This window comes from Gossypium hirsutum, chromosome A11 (assembly GCF_007990345.1).
Source record: "Gossypium hirsutum isolate 1008001.06 chromosome A11, Gossypium_hirsutum_v2.1, whole genome shotgun sequence".
NCBI lineage: Eukaryota > Viridiplantae > Streptophyta > Magnoliopsida > Malvales > Malvaceae > Gossypium > Gossypium hirsutum.
The window spans coordinates 122529817-122553056 of record NC_053434.1 but is presented as its reverse complement, the minus strand read 5'-3'; the positions used below and the strand labels follow the sequence as shown (position 1 = coordinate 122553056).

The window sequence follows — 23240 nt, the reverse complement described above, 5'->3', positions numbered from 1 at the left end:
ATAATTATTTTTATCCAATTTATGATGATTTTACAAAGCCAGAACAGGGGAACCCGATTGTCTCACAAAATTTATCATATCTAATGATTTAAAATTCCATTGCTTACATTAATTCTTCTATAAGAAACTAGACTCAATAAGCTTTAATTTTATATTTTATTCATCCTATAATTTCATTTTTACAATTTTTGGTGATTTTTCAAAGTTAGACTACTGCTGCTGTCCAAAACAATTTTAGTGCAAAATATTGATTTCCATTTTGCCCCAAATTTCACAATTCATACAATTCAGTCCTTTCTCAATTAACCCCTCAATTAAGATAATTTTCTCAATTAATACTTTTCCTAAACATTATAAGTTATTTCATAACTATTGAAATTCATAATTTCCACATAAAACTCTAACTTCAAACTCTTTTACAATTAGGTCCCAAACATTCACTTTCTATTCAATTCTTACAATAAAATCAACATATAAACAATTTAAAGCTCTAATTCCATGCCAAATCATCATATACTTCCAGCACATATGTATAGAAACTTTCAATTTCTTTCATAGAATCAAAAACTAATGAATTCAACAAGTGGACCTAGTTGTAAAGGTCACAAAAACACAAAAATTTCAAGAAATAATCAAGAATAGAACTTACTTGGAGTAAAAATATGAAAGACCAGCTTAATATAACTCCTCCATGGCCTTTTTCTGATGAGAATGCAGAAAAAAATAAAGAGAAATCTAGATAATTCCACTTTAGTCCTAGCTTTATTATGTAAATTTTGCAATTTTCTAATTTTTCCCTTAATTTTCCTTATTTTCTTGCTGATTTCATGCCCTTGCCGTCCAGCCCAAATAGACCTTGGGTCTATTTTCCTTTTAAACCCTCTTTCTTTTATCAATTAAGCTATTTAATCATTTCCCACAATTTTACATTTGATACAATTTAGTCTTTTTTGTTCAATTAACTATCAGAATTTTAAAATTTCTTGACGAAAATTTAATACTAACATATTAACACTCCATAAATATTTATAAAAATATTTATGGCTCGATTTAAAATTCTCGAGGTCTCGATACCTCGTTTTTTATTCTAATTATTTTAATATTTATTTTTAGTACACTAAATTAATAATATTTCTACTCATTTGTCAGATTTAGTGATCTCGAACCACTGTTTCGACACCACCGAAAATTAGGCTGTTACACTTGATAATAACATGTCTAAAATAAAAATTTTATTTCAAAAAAGTACTTTTTGAGCTAATCACTCAAATCTTAAACTAAACTTTTTAAAAGTACTTCTCAGAAGTATTTTTCAAAAGCATTGCTAAACTAGCTCTTAATTTTTGAACTTAGCAATTATTCTCATATTAAGACCTGAACTAGACAACTGTTCTCATGGCTTAGACTTTTCTTTTGTCCAAGTTAGTATCTAAACTTGGTAATTATTCTCATATTAGAGCCCTGAACATTTTTTTAGAGACTAACTTGAACAAAAAAGGGCCCCAATGTGCAAACAATTGCCACGTTGAGGGACTAACTTGAAACAAAAAAGTTCAAGCTCTAATATAAGAACAATTATCAAATTCAAGCCCAAATAGTGTATTAACCCCCTCCCCCCCAAAAAAAAACTTAAAATAACGTTAGCATTTAATGTATTATCAATGAAATTTTTTAATTTAACAAGTAGGTTTAAAATTCTATCACAGCTTTCATTAAAAAAAACATTATTTAGCTTGAACCTCATATGTTGGTTTGATGGTCAGAGTGTTTACTGTCTTAGGTATGGCTTGGGTTCAAATTGTACTAGTTGTGTCGTTGTTAGGGTTTTGCCCTCCTATTGTAATTCACCAAAAAATAATTTTTTTGGTAAAAAATAAATTATTTTACTTCACCTTAAAGAGGTATGTGCCACCCATTTAACTTTGTTTGTTTAGCTTTTAAACTTCACCGAAAATGTATGAAATAAAATTCCTTTAAAATAGAATAATAAATAAAATAAAAACATATAAAATAATTACTTGCACTGTACATTTGCAAATCATAACCCAACTTTTAAATTGTATTTTAAATTTCAAAGCATTCTAATTGAATTCTCAAGATTTCATAATCATACCAATTTGATTTTTTTAGGATAAATGTCAAAATTATAATAAACTTTGATTTATTGTGCAATTTGATATATGAAATTTGATTTGATGCAATTAAACATATATGAAACTTTAATTTTTATTCAATCATACACATTTAAAGAAATAAATACATCAATTTATTTTTTGTAGTGGATAAATATAATTATTTGTTTATGTAATATATAAACATAAACATTGTTATATTAATAATTGTATTAATAATTTGTGAGAATTGGATCAAATCGAAGTTTCATGTATAAAATTACGCAAAATCAAAATTCATGTATAAAATTACACATTAGGCCAAAGTTCATGTATAATTTTAAGATTTATCCCATTTTTCTATTAACTTAACCATTAGCTTGAACATTAGATGTTTACTCAACTTGAATCTAATATGTTAAAAAAGAAGAAGAAATAATACTCTTAAATTTTATAACCTTGTCGTGTTTTTATTGTGTTAGAATCAAGTTATTAATGTGACGAGTACACAAGAATTGAAATTTAAAGACTAAATTGGTAATTATAAAAATAAATTAATTTTATAGATATAATACTAACACTTTAAAGACTTAATTAAAATATTTTAAAATTTACAAACTAATTTAAAATTTAAATAATAATTCGAGAATATTTAATGAAAAAATTGTTTATAAAAATATAAATAATACTATATATTTAAAAAAATTTATAACACATTTATTTTTTATGTCATATATACATACAAAGCACGATTTATTTGCATATGTTAATTATGACAAAACTATATAAAAAGTTAGGCATAAAAGAAACAAAAACTTAAAAAAAACTTAGGCAAGCACAACTCAACCATCAAACACATTGATGAAATTGTAAAATGCAAATATCATTATATACATAATTTTATAATTTGAATTTAACGTGTTTAAAAAAATAAATTTTATTATTTTTTTCATTTTTTAATACATTAAATTTAAATTATCAATGTAATGAGTACACATTTTTTTTTAAATTTTAAATCATCCTTATCATATTTAAATTGTTATTTAAAGTTTAAATTGACAATTAGACAAAGTACTAAATCATTTTATTGATACAATATTAATTAAAATATTTTAAATTTTATAAACCAATTTAAAATTTAAATAAATCTTATTGATATAATATTAATTAAAATATTTTAAAATTTAAATAGTATTCATGTTTGCATGATTGGTTTTTTTTTTAATGGTTGTTTGAATAGATTAAATCAATTGATCAGATCAGTTGGACTGGAAATCAGTTGGGGTATTGATCTGAAAAATAATTTCGAACCAATTGAATTACAAATCGATATGAACCAAATCAAGAAAAAACTAGTTAAACTATTTTTTTAATTTTTTATTTAAATGAACTGGTTGGATCAATGAACTGATGATGGCGTGACCAGTTCAACCACCAGACTGGCTCTAAAAACATTACTTTATTTTTTTTAGGTATTTTAAGTGCAAGATTTTCAAAATTAGGCCAATGGTTGAACCACCTTGGGCCAAGCCTAATCATGTTATTAATATATTTTATTCTTGCCCATAATAGCGCAACCTAAAATATGTATTTAAAATTTTATCAAAACCTGTCAATATTTGCAAAAGACTAACCTAAACTCATTTTAGGCCTGCCCATATAATTTTTAAAATTTTTAAAAAATATTTATTTTATATTGTTTTAATATTTAATAATTTTATATATTTTTTATTTATTGAATTTTTTATATAGTGATCTTAACATTATTTTAATGTTTACATTAGAGTAACCTTATATATTTAGTATAATTTTTTTTAATGTGTTCTAAATTACATAATATAAAATATTATAAACTTAAAAAAGTGCCGAGTTGGGTCAGACTTGAACATTCAAACTCAAGCTCGACTCATATTTGAAATGGGCCTAAATTTTTTTTCACAAACCTATTTTTAAAGCTTAATATTTTTACCTAAATCTTCCCAAGTTTCTAGTGAGCCTTCGAGCATGAGTGAATAACCTGACTTATGAATAGATTTAGTTGAACCGATCAAATCATTAGTTGAACGGTTCTAACCTATACATCTGTTTCAATTGAATAAATTGTTTTAAATTAAAATAATATAAAAAATCGATTCAACCAATTAATTCAATTAAACTGATCTAACCATTTATTTTAAACCGATATTTAAATCGATTTCTAATCTAATTAACCTAATCAACCAATCCACTTCAATTTTAAAAATAATATCCTCATATTCAATTTACCGTCCACATTGATTGACAAATACAAAGCACAATTCATTTTCACATGTTAATTAAGAAGTTAGGTATAAAAGAAAGCAAAAAAGCTTAAAAAACTTAGGCAAGCACCATCCGACCAGTATTTATCACGTGCACGAAATCCCCAATCTGTTTCCAAGCCCACCATATCCTAACCTACACCTTGCTCTACCCTATTCCTCCCTAAACCCAATCAAAACACGCCACATAATATTCAAACTTCACATAATCCACGTCTTCTAAAATGTCTCCTTACGGGGCATCCCACGTGTCAGTTTCCCACTTCGAGAATTGTTTAGAAACGCGCACACACACTGCACCATCTTTACACCGTTAAATAATATATTCTCACGCTCTGTTACATCCGAAAGAAGTTTTTTTTTTTTTTGGTAACGGAAAAAAGAACTGAAACCCTAAGATGAATTTTCCCGCCATGAACAACGGGAGACAAACTCAGACGGCGGCGAACTCGAGTTCGAGTGCTTTCTCGTTCATTTCGAAAGGGTGGAGAGAAGTACGTGATTCGGCCGACGCGGATTTACGGCTCATGAAAGACCGAGCGAACTCGTTCAAGAATATCGCAGCGAGTTTCGATAGGGAAATTGAGAACTTGATTAACTCTGCGACACCGACTTTTACGGTACCGCCGATCCGACAATCTTCGGAGATCGAATTCATGAAGAAACTTCATCCTAAGATATCGGAGTTTCGTCGGGTTTATTCGGCGCCGGAGATTAGCCGGAAAGTGATGGAGAAATGTGGACCGAGGGCGAACTTAGGGATAGACTTGTCGAGAATAAGGAGTACGATCGCGGCGGAGGTGTATGGAACCATGGAGGAGGATATGAAAGGAATTATCGAATTTAATAAGGTGAGGAGTGAGAAGCTTAACGAGGAAGGGCAATTTGGGGAATGGGAACCAATTCGAGTGTTGAAGACAAGGTTCAGGGAGTTTGAGAAGAAAAATTCGACAGTTGAAATTTTTGCTGGATTTAAGAATAATGAGATTGTGGAGAAAGTTAAGTCCAGTTTGGTAAGGTTCTGCTTTTGTAGTGGCTGAGACTTGAAACTACCTTTTCTTTTTTGATGTTGATTTATTTGTTTGAAGTAGTTAGGAGTTAATCTTTAAGTTTTAGAAGGGCATAAAATTAATGGATGCTTTATCCAGGGATTTTTTGTTGTAGAATACTCTAACTGGAACCTTTTAGGAAGTGGGGAATTTTGATTAATATAGAGTGCCTGCTTTAATTACAGACTTGAAGTGTTTAGGATACTTAATTGTCTAAACTAAATCAAAATGTTAGAAAATCTCAGAAGTCCATTGGAGGTTTTAATAAGCTTGACTGATTTTTTATGTTAAAATATAATTTAATAGGTCTTGGAAGATTCATTCTCTTCCTAGTCAAGGGTTTGATTGAATCTTAGACCGTGACTATTAAGTGGGAAATTCTATTGTGTCATTTTTATTTTGGTTTCTTGGATGTTCTTTAAATCAGAATGGGCATGTCAGTGCTTTGAATGAAGATGGTGTGTTTATGATTTAAAAGGATATGAAAATTATGGTAATATTTGGATTCTAAGGCCTTCTTTAACTTGTAAACTATCCACCAAAATAAACACGGTAGTTATGGCTTTTAAAGGCCAAATCCAATGGACATTTTTTATTGTCTAGTAAGAAGACGATCAAATAATGGCTGCTTTAGAATTATTGTCTTAATCTATTGGTTCATATCCCCTGGCTATAGATGCAGTGAGTACTGTTGCAAAGAGCATGCTTCCAGACCTGAAGGGTAGTAAGGCTGGTTTTCCTGCTTTAGTTCTATTGCATTCATCGACCTCTAACAGTGAGTGGTAGCTTAGCCTAATTGGTTATTTGGTCCTTCTTTTACTTTGATACACTTAGTACTTCAAAAGTAGTATCTGAACTGATTCAATTTCCCTATTAGGAAGTACCATTTTCTTTTCTTACTGATTAGGCATTGTTCAGAAGAGCGATTAGGTCATGGTATTTAGGAGGAAGTATATACCTTTTCTTTTGACTAATCAATTACACCAGGGCAATTGAAACAAATATTCTTTAATTTGTATTATGGGAATCACTTACTCTTGGTGCCATGCTTATAAAGCATAAATTTATTTGTTTAGAAAATAAAGTTTTTGTGATGGAAAAAGTGATGTAACTTGAAGCATAATAATTTTAGTTTGCTCACCCTATAACATTCAATAAAAGCAGGAGTTTTGTTCTATTTGTTGCTACACATCCAGCTCTAGTTTATGGTTTTTAGTTCTATGTTGAACATTTTAGCTTTCAAATCTTCTGTTTGTATATTCTAGATGTTTATGTTATGATCTTTTTATCTTGATTACTGTAATTTAAAAATCCTTTTGGAATGCGTGTTTATTTTGCAGAAAGCAATTTGCAAGGAGCCTCAAGAGTCAAAGGTTCCCCCGACTCTTCCTTGTAGTGATAAATTTTGATTTTCTTGATGCAGTCATGCCATTAATACATTTCTGCAAAAATTTTCTGTTTATTGTCAAGGACTTATGGAAGTTTACGGATACATCAATTTCATAACAATGTCATGCAATAATCATAAAAAGATATAAGGTTTTACAATTAAAATAGTTCTTTATTAAAGAATCAAGACTGAAACTCCGTTGTGATTTTAGGCAATAACTAGGCTGTCGAGTTGGGTCTTTTTAGCTACTGGATGCTTGCATTTATTGGATGGTTGGTTATTTGGTTTGGATTAGGACAGATTTTATAATTTTCTTTATATTCCTAGCTTAGCACCATTGGTGGGAATCCACATATGTATTTTAAAATAAATTCCTATCAAAAAGGCTTGAATTTTAATGAATACTTCATCCTCTACCGCATCTTTGACATTCCTCTATATTTTAAGGCTGCTTCTACCTTTTATCCTTCAATAGCCAATTCTTTGGGTTGATTAAAGCTTAACATCTCTTTACCTTGGGAATTGGAAAGCTTATCTAGCTGGAGAAGCAGCAAAACTGTGCTTGTTGAGTCCATGTAAAAATTTCAACGTCAAAGCAATTTCTTTTTGCTGATTGATGTCTTTTTTGCTTTGAACGAATATAAATCTATTTATTACCTCAAGTTTTGCGGCCGCTTTAACTGAATATTTAATGTGTTTGAATTTATGGAAACATTTTCTTATCTCTGGAGTTTCAACCTATACCTTTTGTCCATGCGCTTTTGATTTTCAGTGGATGTGATAGATAATGCTGGTGCAAGCTATCATATGTCAATGGACTATACAAGTATAATGAACCAAATTTATCCGGTACAAGTATAAGCCACCATATGTCAACAGACTATGTATGTTCTGGGATTATTAGAAATAATGTTGGCTTCTGCAGTTATTTCTATTTTCTCACCTAGCATTAGCAATGCTTTCATCCTGGCCACCTCATTATAAACATCTTTATTGGAGGATGGAGCCAACTCCTTTGGGATGGTTAATTTAAGCAAGGCCCAAACTTTTAATGGATATCATGCATATGCAAACATAATTGGATTTTAAGATGCTTGGTAAAATAGGTGTTGCATTGCGCTGCATTGAATGCTTTTGTATTTTCCTGTTTGCTATAGGAAGTACCACCGCTGGATGTGCCGGAGTTATTAGCAGTTTTGGTCAGGCAGTCTGGGCTGTTTTTGGATCAATTTGGCATCAGAAGAAGTAAGTAGCTTTATCTCCCTTATTTTCGTTGAGTTTACATTCCTGATCACCTTTTGATGTGATCTATTAATCTTTTGAATGTGACTATATTTACTTGAAGGGTTCTGTTCTCTTGCTCCTGCTTTTATTATGATTTCCTTTGTAGGGCCGTTGTAGTTTGTATTTGAGTTCATATGTTCTGTCTATAAGAAAATTTTAAGAAAGCTTCATCTGTCCAATTTAACCAGGTGCTTTTTCTCCTGATTAAATTGGGGCAGCATCTTTAATTGCCATTTCTGTGAAACAGCATGAAATTTCAATCTTTGAAATAATATAGACATTGCTCTCTCTTCTGGGAGTAGTAAGGCTGAATAATTAACAGTCTTCTGTTCACCTTTCCGTGACCATTCATTCTAAGAGCAAGTGGTTTTTACTGTTTTCTTAAATGTGGTTTCAGATCTATGTGACAAGATAGTCGAAAACTTGTGCAGCAAACGGAAGAATCAACTTGTTTTGCGCTCCCTCGTTGCAGGAGAACCCCCTGCTGTTGACCCTGATAAGATTAACGATGAGTTGGATTTAAGGATAGCCAGTGTCCTTCAAAGTACAGGGCATTGCAGTGAGAGTGGTGGCTCTTGGACAGACTTCATGAAGCCTGATGTTACAGATGGGAAAAGGCATGTTGCCATTGTTACGACTGCCAGCCTTCCATGGATGACAGGAACTGCTGTGAACCCACTTTTTCGAGCAGCATACTTGGCAAAATCGGAAAAACAAAAAGTCACGCTCTTGGTTCCTTGGCTTTGCAGATCTGATCAAGAACTTGTTTATCCAAACAATCTTACTTTCTGTTCCCCAGAAGAGCAGGAAAATTATATACGTGACTGGCTCGAAGAAAGGGTTGGTTTTAAGGCTGATTTTAGAATCTCCTTTTATCCAGGAAAGGTAATCCTTGATGCACTACATCATGTTATATTTGATTATATCCATCAAACAGATTTTGTAAATGACATCTTCTTTGCATATTGTTTCTTAGTTTTCGAGAGAAAGGCGAAGCATAATACCTGCTGGAGATACTTCTCAGTTTATCCCATCAAAAGATGCTGACATTGCTATTTTGGAAGAACCAGAACACTTGAACTGGTACCATCACGGTAAACGCTGGACTGACAAATTCAACCATGTTGTTGGTATTGTCCACACAAATTACTTGGAATACATTAAGAGGGAGAAAAATGGTGCTCTACAAGCTTTCTTTGTGAAACACATCAACAATTTGGTCACTCGAGCACATTGCCACAAGGTGTGTATCAATTTTGTTTTATGCTTATGTGCATCTCTGAGCATAATTTTTTATCAGTCATTCAAAAGTCTTACGGTAAACTTAAGAATCATTCTTTGTTTGTTTGTTTGTGTTCACCCTTCAGGTTCTTCGTCTTTCTGCTGCAACTCAAGATATGCCAAAGTCTGTGATTTGCAATGTTCATGGTGTAAACCCGAAGTTTTTGAAAATAGGAGAAAAAGTTGCTGCGGAAAGGGAACTTGGGCAGCAAGCTTTTTCTAAAGGTGCATACTTCTTAGGCAAGATGGTTTGGGCAAAAGGATACAAAGAGCTGATAGATTTACTGGCAAAGCACAAGAATGATCTTGACGGTTTCAAGTTGGACGTCTACGGGAATGGTGAGGATGCACATGAAGTTCAGAGTACCGCTAAGAGGTTGGATTTGAATCTTAATTTTCAAAAAGGAAGGGACCATGCAGATGATTCTCTTCACGGGTAAGGATCCTCTAGGCAAGTTAACCATTGTTTTGGCATGGTTATTCTGTGTAACTTTCTAACATTATCTCCTTGTCCCGAAGGTACAAAGTCTTCATAAACCCTAGTGTCAGTGACGTGCTCTGCACAGCTACTGCGGAAGCGCTTGCAATGGGAAAATTCGTAGTATGTGCAGACCATCCATCGAACGAGTTCTTCAGCTCATTTCCCAACTGTCTAACTTACAAGTCACCTGAAGACTTTGTTGCTAAAGTGAAAGAAGCACTAGCAAATGAGCCTCAACCCCTTACACCAGAACAAAGATACAACCTATCATGGGAGGCTGCAACTAAAAGATTTATTGAATATTCAGAGCTCGACAGAATCTTGAATAACGAACATAGTGGTACAATGGTTAGAAAATCAAACGGAAAACTAATTGCAAGATCGGTTTCAATGCCAACCCTCTCAGAGATGGTCGATGGAGGAATAGCATTTGCTCACTATTGTCTCACAGGGAATGAATTCCTTCGACTTTGCACTGGAGCAATACCAGGTACTCGGGATTACGGAAGACAACAGTGTAAAGACCTTCATCTCTTACCTCCACAAGTCGAAAGTCCAATCTATGGCTGGTAAGTAGATGTAGAAACTATACTGACAATGAGCTACTAACCATGGTTGTTAGTATAAAGTTTTTTTTTTTTTTTTTTTATACTTCAGTTTAAGATATGCTTGTCCCGGACTTAGTCTCGTTGGTTTATGCAGTTATCTTTAAGAAGTAGCATCCAGCAAGTCCGAAGTTCGGATTCCATCGTGCCTTCTTTCATTCGAAGAAAAAAAAAATACAATATATTAGTTTCTGAGGGCTGGTATCTATATAGCCTTTCCACTATTGTTTCATAGATTACAAATATATAGATAGATAGATGATGAAATTGAATGATTCTCTGTTGTAAGTAAATTATGATTTTAGATGTCAGCGCAAGCTGTGTAATAAAATCGTGGCAATTTTCTATGTTATTGTACCTTCTTTAGGGTTCATCTTTTCTGCGTTTAATTTGGCTCTTAATTTTACTGGTGAAAAATGTGTGCAATCAAACTAATAATTGAGCTTATGGTATAATTAAACAGAGTTATGAAGTTAATTTAAAAAAAAAATACATTTAATAATTAAAATTTTAAAAAATATTATTAAAATATTAGTTTGAGTTGATGGCGCTTGATCTGATCAAATTTGCAATAAGTTAGAATTTGATTATAAAATGCTTGACAACTCGAACCTGTCTAATTTAAACTCTAATTGGCCTAAATTTGAAACTAAATTATATTTGAAGCAATTTTGTCAAGGACTAAATTTTGGTCCAAACTTGACACGCCTAATATTGTTTTAAGGGAGGATTTGTCTTTTCATCTTATTAGTGCATTAAGAGGTAGAGTTCATAGATCGGGGGCACAAGGGGCGGAGTTGTTTATAGATCGGGAGCGTCTCATCATATACCTATCCAAAGAACTGAAAAGTTTGCAAACTTTGAACCATACTTTAAATGAGGCATGAGAGCAAATTGGGTGCCACTTGCTTGGCCTCTAAGTTAATAAAGTTTGGACACAAAATCCTTGATAAAAATGATATTATATTTATTAAAAAGGTTGTTAATTCATGATATCTTACCATTTTTTTCTAAAAAAAAATCCCTCAAATAAATCTAAACCCAAAATAACAATTTAAAATAATTTAAATCTATAATAACGTGACCTAAAAACTCCAACATCAAAACAAAAATTAAAAAACACACAAAACAACCTAAAATACTTCGAAAATTGTAAAATTCAAATTAACATAATCTAGATTGATTTAATTCGAAACCAATCTCACGTGCCCAATTGATGGATCTACCTTTAACAAAACTAGTCTCGAAGGGATTGGGCCAATTGAATTTATTGGACACAAAAATTTTGGGTTTGGTTTTGCCATAGCTACGGTTCTCACAGTCCAATATTTGATTTTCCTCAACCATCTTCTTTGAGATTCATTTCTTCTTCTACCTCTCTGTCACACAAATTTTGAAAACCTTCATTTCACACCAAATCAAAGATCGGATCCAACAATCGCCACTGAACCCGAAGCTATATATACTCCAATCTCAATTCCTTCTCCAAAGCCTCCGAGTTAACTCGCTTTCTGAAAATCTCAATCGACTCATTAGCTTTCAGCAAAACGACAATCGTCGGAGAGGGCGAGAGTGATGGCGGATCCGGCCAGCACGCCACTTGGAAAAATGCTATTGGAGGAGATCACTCCTGTTGTTATGGTACTCTGTACTCCATACGTAGAAGAATCTTGCCTTAAGAACGGTCTTTCCTTAATTCAATTGCTCTCACCTTTCTGCGACTTCACCAACATTGACGGTGAGTAATTCAAATATATATGTGTGTGTGTATATATACATACGGATTTTAATATGTACAATTATACGTATTTTTGTATATGCGTGTCTAACATTTTAGGTGATTTCTTGTTTTGTTGCTTTTTTTTTTTTACTTATCTGAGATTTTTGGTGGTAGTGCCTGTACGGACGGCGAGTGATCAACCCTACAGGCTGAGGAAGTTCAAATTGCGCTTGTTTTACTCCTCTGATATTCGACAACCGAATCTCGAGGTAATTTTCTATTGCTATCACTAGTTTTGTAGCTTAATTATGTAGTGGGATTGTTATAAAATAAATGTTTTAATCAGTTGAATTCAAATTGGTGGATAACGAAATTTTGGTTATTTAGGAACGTAATTAACAACACTAGTAGGCTAGTAGGTGAGTTGGCAGCTACTGAGAGAACTATTTCGGTTTAAATAGACCTGGCATTGATTCCTGAGTTTGATTAACTATTTTATTGTTGGAGTAAATTGGAATAATGGTTGATTTGAGGGATTATATTACATTGCAAGATGATTTAGTTGATTTGATTCAAGCTCCACAGTGCATGTGCATGTTATAGTTGGTTTCTTATGTTGAATATAAATGTTGATCTTCTAGGTAGCAAAGGAAAGGCTAAAGAAGGTTATTACCCATGTGGGAGAGAAAAATTTTCTCGAATCTTCTGACCCATCTCAAGTTAACAATCTTCTCTCTAGTAAGTTTACATTTGATTTTGATATTTTTAGTATATTAGCAGTTTTCCTTGGTGGTTAGTTTTTTGTTCTTAATATACTATTGAGATTGTCTGATTTCATTGCATGCCCTTTTTTTGTGGTTTTATAAAACTTCACCTTGCTGCTTTGATTTATATATGGTAATTTTTATTTTTATTTTTATTTTTGTTTTGCAGGGCCTGAGTCTGAAATGTTACCATCATGGTTTCAGTTTTTTAACAAAGAGCTTGTACGGACCTTGTCTTTTTCAGATCATGAAGCTTTTGACCATCCTGTGGCATGTAAGCTTTGGAAATTTATCAGATAAATTTCTTGCTTTTTTTCATGTTGATATTGTTAAGATCTACTAATCTTGTTTCTTTCACTCACAGCTTCTGTTAAATGTTTATTCTAGAAATTCCATTCAGTTGTTGATTGTTTCTTGTCCAAAATGATTTCTAGGCCTTTTGGTTGTTTCGTCGAAGGATGATGAACCCGTAAACAGATTTGTAGACCTCTTTAACACCAACAAATTGCCTTCTCTTCTCAATGACAGTGCAATGGACCCAAAGATAATGAAGCATTACTTACTTTTGCACGATAATCAAGATGGCCCTTTCAATAAGTATGCCAGACTTTCTTTTCTGGTTATGTTTGAAATTATTAAGTGCAATAAGCATGACAATGATGCTGTTGAATACTGATATATATAATTTCAGAAGAACATGCATGCCTTTTTTGGCTTAACCTTATATTTTTCTGTTTTAAGTTGGTGGAGCAATGTCCAGATATATATCTATTCTTCCTCACTTTTCTTATTAGGACACGTAAAGGGTGCATATAAGGCTTGAAAGGATATTTCAGTTCAACATAATTGAATGCATTAGATTTATCAACCAGTTGTACGTGTTCTGAGATGAAGCCATGTGGAAAATAAGCAAGAACCTGGGTTTGAAGAGCAAAAAACCTGGAATGAGATTCCCATCATGTATGAGAAACCTATTACATGGAATAAGACAAATGAAATGATTTTAGTAGAAAACATCCTTGAAGAAGCATGTACGAAATGGATCACCTTAATGTAAAAATTGGAATAGACTGACACTTGTTGAGGCTGGGGAAGCTCAATTTCAGGCCAATTTGGTCTCTATTCATGCCATTCAGGATTTTCTCATATGTTCTGCTTGGTCGAGGGATAGTGTTGATAACATAATCAACAAAAAGGAAGCTAAAGACCTGATATAGATTGAATAATAATAATTTTATACATTGAAGTTAACTCAGCAGATGCCATGTGAGTGCAGTGAATGTATGATAAGATATTCAGTGCAGCCAGCTGACCACTTTGTTTAATTCCATTTTTGTTTGCAGGGCTACTAAACTTTTGGCAGACATGAGAAATGCATTTGGACAAAATGACTGTCAAATAATTTGCTTTAACTCTTCTCAAGATGGGAAAATCCATCATCAAGATAATCCTTGGGCCCCATTTGTAAATTACTTGACTTTGAGGGATTATTATGTTTCAGTTATTTACTTGTTCATTGGAAAATGTTAGCTGAATCTTATGTTGGTTCAGGGTGCCAGTGAAAGTATATGATAAAGTCAGTCTAATGCTTTAATTCATGTACTTTTGTGACAGAAATCTGATGCTTTACCTACTGAAAATCTTGGTTGTTTCCTCAATCTTGATGACTTGAACGAGGTAACTTTTCTAACACCTTCTTGGGTACTTTCATTTGTAATTCTACTTATGCTTGTATAATTTGGTAACAGATAAAGGATTTTATGCAAGAATTATCATCTAAACATATCATTCCTTACATGGAACAAAAGATACGTGTGTTGAACCAACAGGTATTTTAACTCACAAACTTTCTTCCTTGTGTTCATATCAGAATTTCAATGTATTGCTTTTTTAAAAAAAGATTATTTCTCAGATTATATTCTTATTCCTCTCATTATTTTTCATATTAAAATTAGGTTTCTGCTACAAGGAAAGGTTTTAGGAACCAAATTAAAAATTTGTGGTGGAGGAAGGGGAAAGAAGATACAATAGACACCCCTAATGGTCCTGTGTAAGTGATGCTGTTCATTCATTGAGATTCGAGTCTGTTTCTAGTTTCTTCTCGAGTTTATCCTAATTTAGTTTTATTTTCTCTGTTTATAGGTATACCTTTAATTCAATTGAATCTCAGATTAGAATCTTAGGTGACTATGCATTCATGTTAGGAGACTATGAACTTGCACTATCGAATTATCGCCTAATTTCCACCGATTACAAGCTCGATAAAGCCTGGAAGCGCTATGCTGGTGTGCAGGTTGCATCAATTCTCTCTTTTTCATTTCTTTTAATACCATTTTCTCTGTTCTTTATGTTTATTCTTTTTCTGTTTCTTTACTGGCTTGGCTGTCATTAAATGGAGAACACAGATTGCTGTTTATTCTCATTGTAATAGATCTCATGAAAGTTTTTTTGCTGTATATTTGGGCTTGCTTCTGGATTTATTATACCTATTTTGCAACCTTATCATGTCTTGTTCATTTCTTCAGGAGATGATGGGGCTTACATACTTCTTGCTTGATCAATCAAGAAAAGACGCAGAGTATTGCATGGAAAATGCATTTAATACTTATTTAGTATGTATAGTTCTTGGCTCCTTTTTTTTTTCTTGTAACTATTTTAGGCTTTAGAACTGAATATAGTCCGTCCGATATGGCTATCTATAACATGGAACCTTTGGTTTTCAAGCTGAAGAAGAGAATTGATTCACCTGATAAGTATGAAAGATCGGAACTGCTAAATTTAAGTGCACTAATTCTAGATATCATCATTATTTTTGTGTATATTAAAGTATCTGTTTGATATGCCATTTCTGCCTCAAACTATCAACATTTTTAACATCCTTTTGCTATAGTTAGCATGGGTACTTCCTTTTAGATTAACAGTTAGGTTTGAACTGTGAATTAGATTTCTGTGGCTGCTGGGATTGAAGAAGTTATTATGCGAATGACATAGGACAAATTTGGCAAAGTCTTCTGCATGTGATTTGCTGTGGATGGGGATTGTGGCTTGTAATAGCTTGGTCAGATTGAAGTTGTTTTTGTCATAAGCCAGTGGTAAACTTAGTGGGTTCTCCATCAGTGAAGAAAACCCCTTGGCGCATGAAAAATGTCCTTCATTGTTGTTTCCTTATATACTGGTCCAGATGATAACGAGTAAAGAATTTATGGTCTTGGGGATGATATGGGAATTTTTGTTTTGCTAGAATGAGCTAGGCCTTATATTGTTTTGTGTAAGTAATTAGGATCAAGTGTGGTGACGGTCATGACAATTAGGAATGGTTGATATCAAGATAACTTTAATATGTAGCAAATTCCAATTGAGTGTTAATACCTCCCATTGATTTTTCTGTTTCTTTTATTATTCAATTCATGCAGAAACTTGGATCAGCTGGCCGACGAAATGCTACTAGATGTGGTCTCTGGTGGGCAGAGATGCTGAAGACAAGAGATCAGCTTAAAGAAGCTGCTACTGTTTATTTTCGCATTTGTGGTGAGGTAATGTTCTATTTCCTTGGAGTTGCTTTGGGTGAGTGCATATTATCTGCCACTCACAACCTTTTTTATTTTTTTCCCTTAGGATACTTTACATTCGGCTGTGATGCTTGAGCAAGCATCTTTTTGCTACTTGTTATCAAAACCACCAATGTTGCATAAATATGGGTTTCATCTTGTTCTCTCTGGTGATCATTACAAAAAATGTGATCAGGTTATCCAAAACCCTCAAGTATTGTGAGAATATATCAAATCCTCCCTCTTCTAAAATTTTACCATCTCTTCTTCTGCAGATTAAACATGCAATTCGCACATATAGAAGTGCTATTCCTGTTTATAAGGGAACCACTTGGAGTCTCATCAAAGATCACGTTCATTTCCACATTGGACAGTAAGCTACATATATGGTGCAGCTGGGCTCCTATATGAATGTAGTGGTTGCAGAGTTTTATTGTGGTATTTTTCTAATAAAACTCACTTGCTATAGGTGGTATGCTTTACTTGGCATGTATGATGTTGCTGTCACTCATATGTTGGAGGTCTTGGCCAGCACTCATCAGTCAAAGACAACGCAGGAGCTCTTTCTGAGAGATTTTCTTCAGATTGTCCAGGTGGATTAGAAGTTAATTTGATTTCTGTTATGCTTTGTTGACTGAGGAATCCAAATTTACAGGAGCTTCTTAGATCATAGAAAATCTACCCTATGTTTGGAAAGTGGGTTTGTCTAATTAGTTTGTTAGGTGCGTGCAAGTTTAACAGGATTGTCTAATTACTACTTTTTTTTTTTCATGGATGATACAGAAAACTGGGAAGACATTTGAGGTGCTCAAACTTCAGTTGCCTGTTATCAACATTTCCTCCCTTAAGGTCATTTTTGAAGATCAGAGAACTAATGCATCTGCTGCAGCTGTAAGTTTTGTTCTTGTCTTGAATAGTGATTTTTTGCTCAATGTTAATGGATGATGTCATAGACTCATTACATATTTCATTTTTTTTCAGGCTAGTGTCAAAGAAAGTTTATGGCATTCACTGGAGGAGGACATGATCCCATCGTCTACTGCCAGGTCCAACTGGCTGGAATTACAGTCAAAGATTATACCAAGAAAGTATAAAGAATCAAATATTTGTGTGGCAGGAGGTATGAAGATTTTAGTACAATATATAATGTTAATAATTGTTTTCTAAACTTAGAGCACTGTCAAGACAATATTAGAAGGTTTCTGGTTGGTGGCTGGTTCAAATTCCGCTATTTAGCAACAAAGTATATTGCAGATGTTAGAAATTGGGGTCAGCTTCATAGTTTATTATTTCTAAACTAACTGTATAGGCCAAAACTTAAACCAAGATACAGACTAAGATCCTTTACTGCAAAATTTTGGGTTCAAGTTCCATTTTGCTTTATGCAAAATCTATTTACCAACCTATTCTTCATATTAGGGAATCCATTTCTACAACTTTGTCTTTTCAATCTATGGAGTATGACATGATATTAGGATTTTAGAGTAGAATGCATGAAATTGACTCATATATGCAACATGCACTTATATTCTTTATGTTGGCAATGATTCCATTGACAGTGAATGAGATTTGTCTAAGTATTTATTGTTCAATTCAGCTGTCTTGTACTGTTCCTTTCCTAACATAGTGTCAAGGATTTTGCATTCCTGGGGAGGAATATTAGATTCAACTACTAAATTGAAATCTAAAACTTTTACTCATAGTAATATAAGATGGTCATTTCTTAGATAACAAAGAGAATACGTAAGAGGCATAATTTATTGTTGCATTAATGGAATTTTTTTTTTTTTGATATATTCTTCTTCTTCTTCTTCTTCATCTGTTTGCAGAAGCATTAAAAGTAGATATTGAATTTAAAAACCCTCTACAAATCCGTATTTCTGTCTCAAGTGTTTCTTTGATGTGTGAGCTCTCTGCAAATCCTGAAGAAGGCAAGCTGCCAAAGTCTGTTACCTTTTTCTTTTGGCCTTTGTTCCTTTCAACTCTATATTGATTAAATTGGTTTTGAATTATCACACAGATGCTAATAGTTCGAACAATGAGGTCCAGAATAATGAAGACAGAACATCAACCTCCTCTGGGTATGTGTTTTTCTATTCCTGTATACAGGTGTATGTATATATGCATACATGCATTTACAGTATTCCTCCTGTTGGGAGGTTCCAATATTTTATTGCTGTATGCAACTGCTGATATAGGTGTTTTGCATAATGACTGCAGGGATATTAACTCATGTTTGATTTTATCTGAGGTTGGCTTTTCCTTAGAAGGGGGTGAAACAACTGTGGTGCGTATTTTACAAGAATACTTGAATATTTTATAGATGGGAGTGTTGGTATGAATTGTTATCTACATCAGTTATACTTGTGAAGATTTCTTAATGTTTAATTGGTTTTATGGACTGTTATAGATTTATTGTATTGTGTAGGAAAGTGAAATTATGAGGAAGAGCAGCTATATCACCTAATTGATGTTCTTATCTATGGTGCAGTGTAATTAAAACGCTTTTCTCATTAGTTACTAAAATTTTCTGAACATTTCTGTATCTTATTTTCAGGTGCAACTAACTGTTACTCCAAGAATAGAAGGCATTCTGAAAATTGTTGGTGTGAAATGGAAATTGTCAAGTGCCGTCGTGGGTTTATGTAATTTTGAGTTTAACCCTGTGAACAAAAGAGTTGTCAGGGGAAGAAGGAAACAGCATTCTCCTAGCAGTGACTTGAAGTTTCTAGTGATTAAGGTGCTTGTGTTTCATCTAAACCTGCTTTTATTTTAGTCTCCCTTGCTCCATCTCTCTTGTGGAATTGCATCTAACTTACACTGTTTTTTTATGAATGTCTAGAGTCTACCCAGACTTGAGGGTTTTATTCATTCTTTACCAGAAAAAACCTATGCGGGTGACTTACGGCCTCTTGTGTTGGAACTAAGTAACCAATCAAAATTTCCTGTCAAGGTACAGTTTTCTTTACTCATTTTAGTATTATAATCTTTCTATATTGCTTCTGACTGAGTTAGTTTCAACCAACTTTATTTCATTCTAAAAAATTTCAATTTGATGAAGGTGGACCATTGGTCTGACCATGATCAATGGTTAAACCACGAGCCATATTTTGTGGTTACCTACTACTATGTTCTTTCATAAAGCAGTGAAATTATGTTAAACTATCAAGTACTTTTTCTTGGCAAGAATCCCTAATGCTTAGCTTAGCTTAGCTTGTAAAGATTGATATGCCCATATGGTTTGTATTGCTTGGTCTAGCCTCAAGTGAAGCCTGAGCTCCGAAGGGATTAATTAATGTGGTTTTCCTTCATATAAGTAAATTCAAACTTGTTTTGTGTCTTCTATAACATGAATTATTTTAATGGTTATTTGTTCTATAACATGGGTTATTACAATGTTTTCGATAGAACCTAAAGATGAAGATCAGCAATCCTAGATTTCTATATGCTGGGAACCAAAAGGAGTTGAATGCAGACTTTCCTGCATGCTTAAAAAAGAAGATGAATGTTGAGAAAAGCGGCAGTCATGCTAATGTTAATAAAACATTGCAGAATTTGTTTCACTTTCCCGAGGTAATGTTTCACTGTGTATGTTTTGTTGAATATTATATCAAGTCGGTTGTACCTCGTGGTTTTTCATTCATATATTTTACATTTGTCTATGCTTCAGGACATATCCGTGCAGGAGGAAACATCATTATCATGGCCCCTTTGGTTTCACGCTGCTGTTCCTGGAAGTATTCCTTTGTACATTACAATATATTACGAAATGGAAGGTGTATCAAGCATCATGAAATATCGCACTCTACGCATGCATTATAATTTGCAGGTAAGTTCTTGAACAGAGAAGGCTGTTCTTCTCTGTTTATTAAAGAAGCTATGTATATTTCAAATGGTCATTTAAGAGGTCATACGTGTTTTTTGCCTCATTTAATATCTGTTTACTACTTGGCTATTCTAATTTGTTCTCTTCATTTCTGCTAGGTTTTACCTTCATTGGATGTATCGTTTCAACTTAGTACTCGCCCATCAAGATCGCAAGAGTTCCTCTTGCGCATGGATGTTGTCAACAAGACGACTTCCGAATGTTTCCAGGTTCATCAGTTGTCGTCTGTTGGGCAGCAATGGGAAATCTCATTGCTTCAACCTGTCGATAGCATCTTACCTTCTCAGTCTTTATTTGCTGGCCAGTCACTTTCGTGTTTCTTCATGCTTAAGGTTGGTACAACTATACAAGTACTTACACCTTGGATTATTCATCTGGTCTAAAATATTTATCTACTAATTGTCCTCCTTTTAATTTATTCATCGAAGTTTTATACTACTGTGCTGTTACATGTGCAAAGCCATCATTAGGTGACTTTTGTGAGGCTTTGGCTTGAGGGTGTTTGATCAAATGCCTTCCTATTGGTACTATGGGACAATATAATAACTTTAAATCATGATGGTGTACCTTTGAACCTAAGCCAACTTCGATGCCCATTGATAAAAACCTGACAAACTGTAAAAACGATTGCAATCCATAATGGAGTAACTTGATCTCTAACCTTGTAGATTTTGCATAAGTTGCAATTCTACCTTGTATTTGTCTATGAACGTTATCCCATTTTAGAATAATTATGTTATTGCCTACATATTTTCTTGTTAAAGATTTATTTGTCATCTCGAGTTCATCTATTGCCGAGTAATATTTGTTTGTTTCTTTCAGCATTCACCAGTTGACTTAATTATACTCAAAATTTCCCTTCAGGATCGCAGGAGGTCATCAACTTCTGAAGATAGTATCCCTTCTCTTTCACATATTCAAAGTGACGTAAGGTTGGGCCCTCAGGATAACAGTGAAGCCTTCTTTGATGTATCGAGTTCACCTTTGGCCGATTTCCATGACTGTGAAAGATCATCCCAGGGAATGTCATCTCAGGTTGTAATTTTCTTGCCCTTACGTTCTTCGTTTGTATAACAATCAACCAGAATGTCATATCCTTATGTTGATTATTATACTTCATCACTACCATTAGAGTTAAAATTTGACTTGGGTTAGATTTTCTCATATCTATATCACCATTTCATTCTCCACTCTCAAGCTTGTATTAACAATGATGTCTCGTGTTTTTAGATAAATAGATCGGATTGGTTATTTGTCAATTCTTTCTATCTTTTACACAAGCTAGCTCATAGTTTTGGCTTTTATATTTTTCATGTACCAGGGGTGTGAATATAAAGTTGATTTCGTGTTCATCGCTCAACTGCCGAAGGGTAATCGTGATTCCAGTTCTAATGCACCACTTGTGTTTTCCCATCATGCTTGTGATTGCAGGTAAGGCTCGGGCAACCACAATAACTTTTAGGTTAATATAATTTTTTGTCCCCTAAACTTGGCAACTAGGCCTACGTTGGTACTTGTACTTGACAATTAGGTCCAGTTTGATCCTTGAACTTGAAAAAATTGTAAAAGTTTGACGATGTGGTACTCTAAGATTGTACCACATCATCACCTAGAAAAAAAAAGTGGACATAATGACATGGCACAATTTCAAAAAACCATGTCCTCTTTAACTTTTATGTTTTTCCGAGTTTAGATATCAAAATAGACCTAGTTATGAAGTTTAAGTACCAAAGTGGACAAAAAAAAAGTACAGGTACCAAAGTGGTCGTAGTTGCAAAGTTTAAGAGCCAAAAATTGTATTAACTTTTAATGAATTGTTAGATGCCATTTAATTCTGATGATTCTCTTTGTTTCAATGCCCTTTTTTCTTTTTCGGTCTTTTGGTAGTCCTTCTAGCATGAGTCCGATATCATGGTTAGTAGACGGACCTCGAACCATTCAACATAACTTCTCGGCTCCTCTATGTGAAGTAAACTTGAAGATGACTATAACCAACTCATCTGATGCCATTGCATCCGTCCATATCAACACCTTCGATTCCCCTAGTAGTAACAACCAACCGATCGACGATGCCACCACATCTCAGCCTCCAGAACACCAATCAGGGTGGTCAGAAATTCCCATCGTGAATGATACAAAGATCATCACAACTGAAGCCCTCACAACCCGTGTTCCCAAATCATTATCCCTCGAAAGTGTCCCCCAATACATTTGGTCAGGCACAAGCTCCACTAAACTCGTACTTCAACCTCGGTCAACAGCTGAAATCCCTCTTCAGATTTGTGTTTTCACTCCCGGGATATACGACTTATCAAACTACGTCTTAAATTGGATCCTTACGCCTGTTAACGACGGAGAAAACCAAGGAGAAGCAAACAAGTCATCCGGAGTTTGCCAGGGATATCCGTATTACCTATCCGTGCTTGAATCTAATTTTAAAGATTAGTTTAATGATTTTTTTACCAGTTTTATTTTATATGCACCATTACTCACGAGATGTTTGGTTGTAGTAATTTTTGTAACTTTTTTTTCACATTTATGGTGCCTTAAAATGTATAATTCTTGGTATAATAGGAATTTGAGAAGGTAGGAGATGAATACATTTTTTTTTTAATTTGCAAAACAACAATAAGGGTAAAATTAAATTTTTTTTTTTTAAAATTGTTTAATTTTGTCATTGATTCATGTGAATGAACTGAGAATTTTTTAAGATATTTGGTTTTTGTTCGCTTACATTTGTTTATAAAGTTTAATAAATGAATAATAAACAAGATTTTGATGTTCATAAGTAAGCTTTTTAAATAAATGATTTAAAGCACAT

General features: G+C 33.4%; 2 protein-coding genes across 2 annotated transcripts; both read left to right on the top strand.

The window, feature by feature from the left end:
- Positions 1–4738: 4738 nt before the first annotated feature.
- LOC107942790 (digalactosyldiacylglycerol synthase 1, chloroplastic) lies at positions 4739–10848 on the top strand. Its single transcript, XM_041080276.1, has 8 exons — positions 4739–5424; positions 6801–6833; positions 8008–8095; positions 8532–9019; positions 9111–9377; positions 9502–9851; positions 9935–10465; positions 10599–10848. The coding sequence occupies exons 1-8, from the start codon at positions 4810–4812 to the stop codon at positions 10606–10608; spliced, it is 2382 nt and encodes a 793-aa protein (XP_040936210.1). The 5' UTR covers positions 4739–4809; the 3' UTR covers positions 10609–10848.
- A 921-nt stretch (positions 10849–11769) lies between these two features.
- Positions 11770–23131, top strand: LOC107942787 (trafficking protein particle complex subunit 8). Its single transcript, XM_016876505.2, has 28 exons — positions 11770–12239; positions 12396–12490; positions 12863–12959; positions 13155–13259; positions 13420–13582; positions 14329–14449; positions 14600–14662; positions 14734–14814; positions 14941–15035; positions 15128–15278; positions 15511–15597; positions 16399–16518; positions 16601–16729; positions 16809–16906; positions 17003–17126; positions 17317–17424; positions 17515–17653; positions 18363–18464; positions 18554–18614; positions 18754–18820; positions 19091–19273; positions 19376–19486; positions 19942–20106; positions 20204–20362; positions 20518–20751; positions 21284–21454; positions 21741–21850; positions 22307–23131. The coding sequence occupies exons 1-28, from the start codon at positions 12077–12079 to the stop codon at positions 22863–22865; spliced, it is 3861 nt and encodes a 1286-aa protein (XP_016731994.2). The 5' UTR covers positions 11770–12076; the 3' UTR covers positions 22866–23131.
- Positions 23132–23240: the final 109 nt, after the last annotated feature.

What these genes read in the sequence shown, in the direction of transcription:
- LOC107942790 (XM_041080276.1), top strand. Translation starts at nt 4,810, where the DNA reads ATGAATTTTCCCGCCATGAACAACGGGAGACAAACTCAGACGGCGGCG. An exon ending in AGGAGCCTCAAGAGTCAAAG is followed by an intron (nt 6,834 to 8,007) that starts GTTCCCCCGACT and finishes TGTTTGCTATAG; the next exon opens with GAAGTACCACCGCTGGATGT. An exon ending in TCAATTTGGCATCAGAAGAA is followed by an intron (nt 8,096 to 8,531) that starts GTAAGTAGCTTT and finishes ATGTGGTTTCAG; the next exon opens with ATCTATGTGACAAGATAGTC.
- LOC107942787 (XM_016876505.2), top strand. Translation starts at nt 12,077, where the DNA reads ATGGCGGATCCGGCCAGCACGCCACTTGGAAAAATGCTATTGGAGGAG. An exon ending in TACGTGTGTTGAACCAACAG is followed by an intron (nt 14,815 to 14,940) that starts GTATTTTAACTC and finishes TATTAAAATTAG; the next exon opens with GTTTCTGCTACAAGGAAAGG. An exon ending in CCCAGGGAATGTCATCTCAG is followed by an intron (nt 21,455 to 21,740) that starts GTTGTAATTTTC and finishes TTCATGTACCAG; the next exon opens with GGGTGTGAATATAAAGTTGA.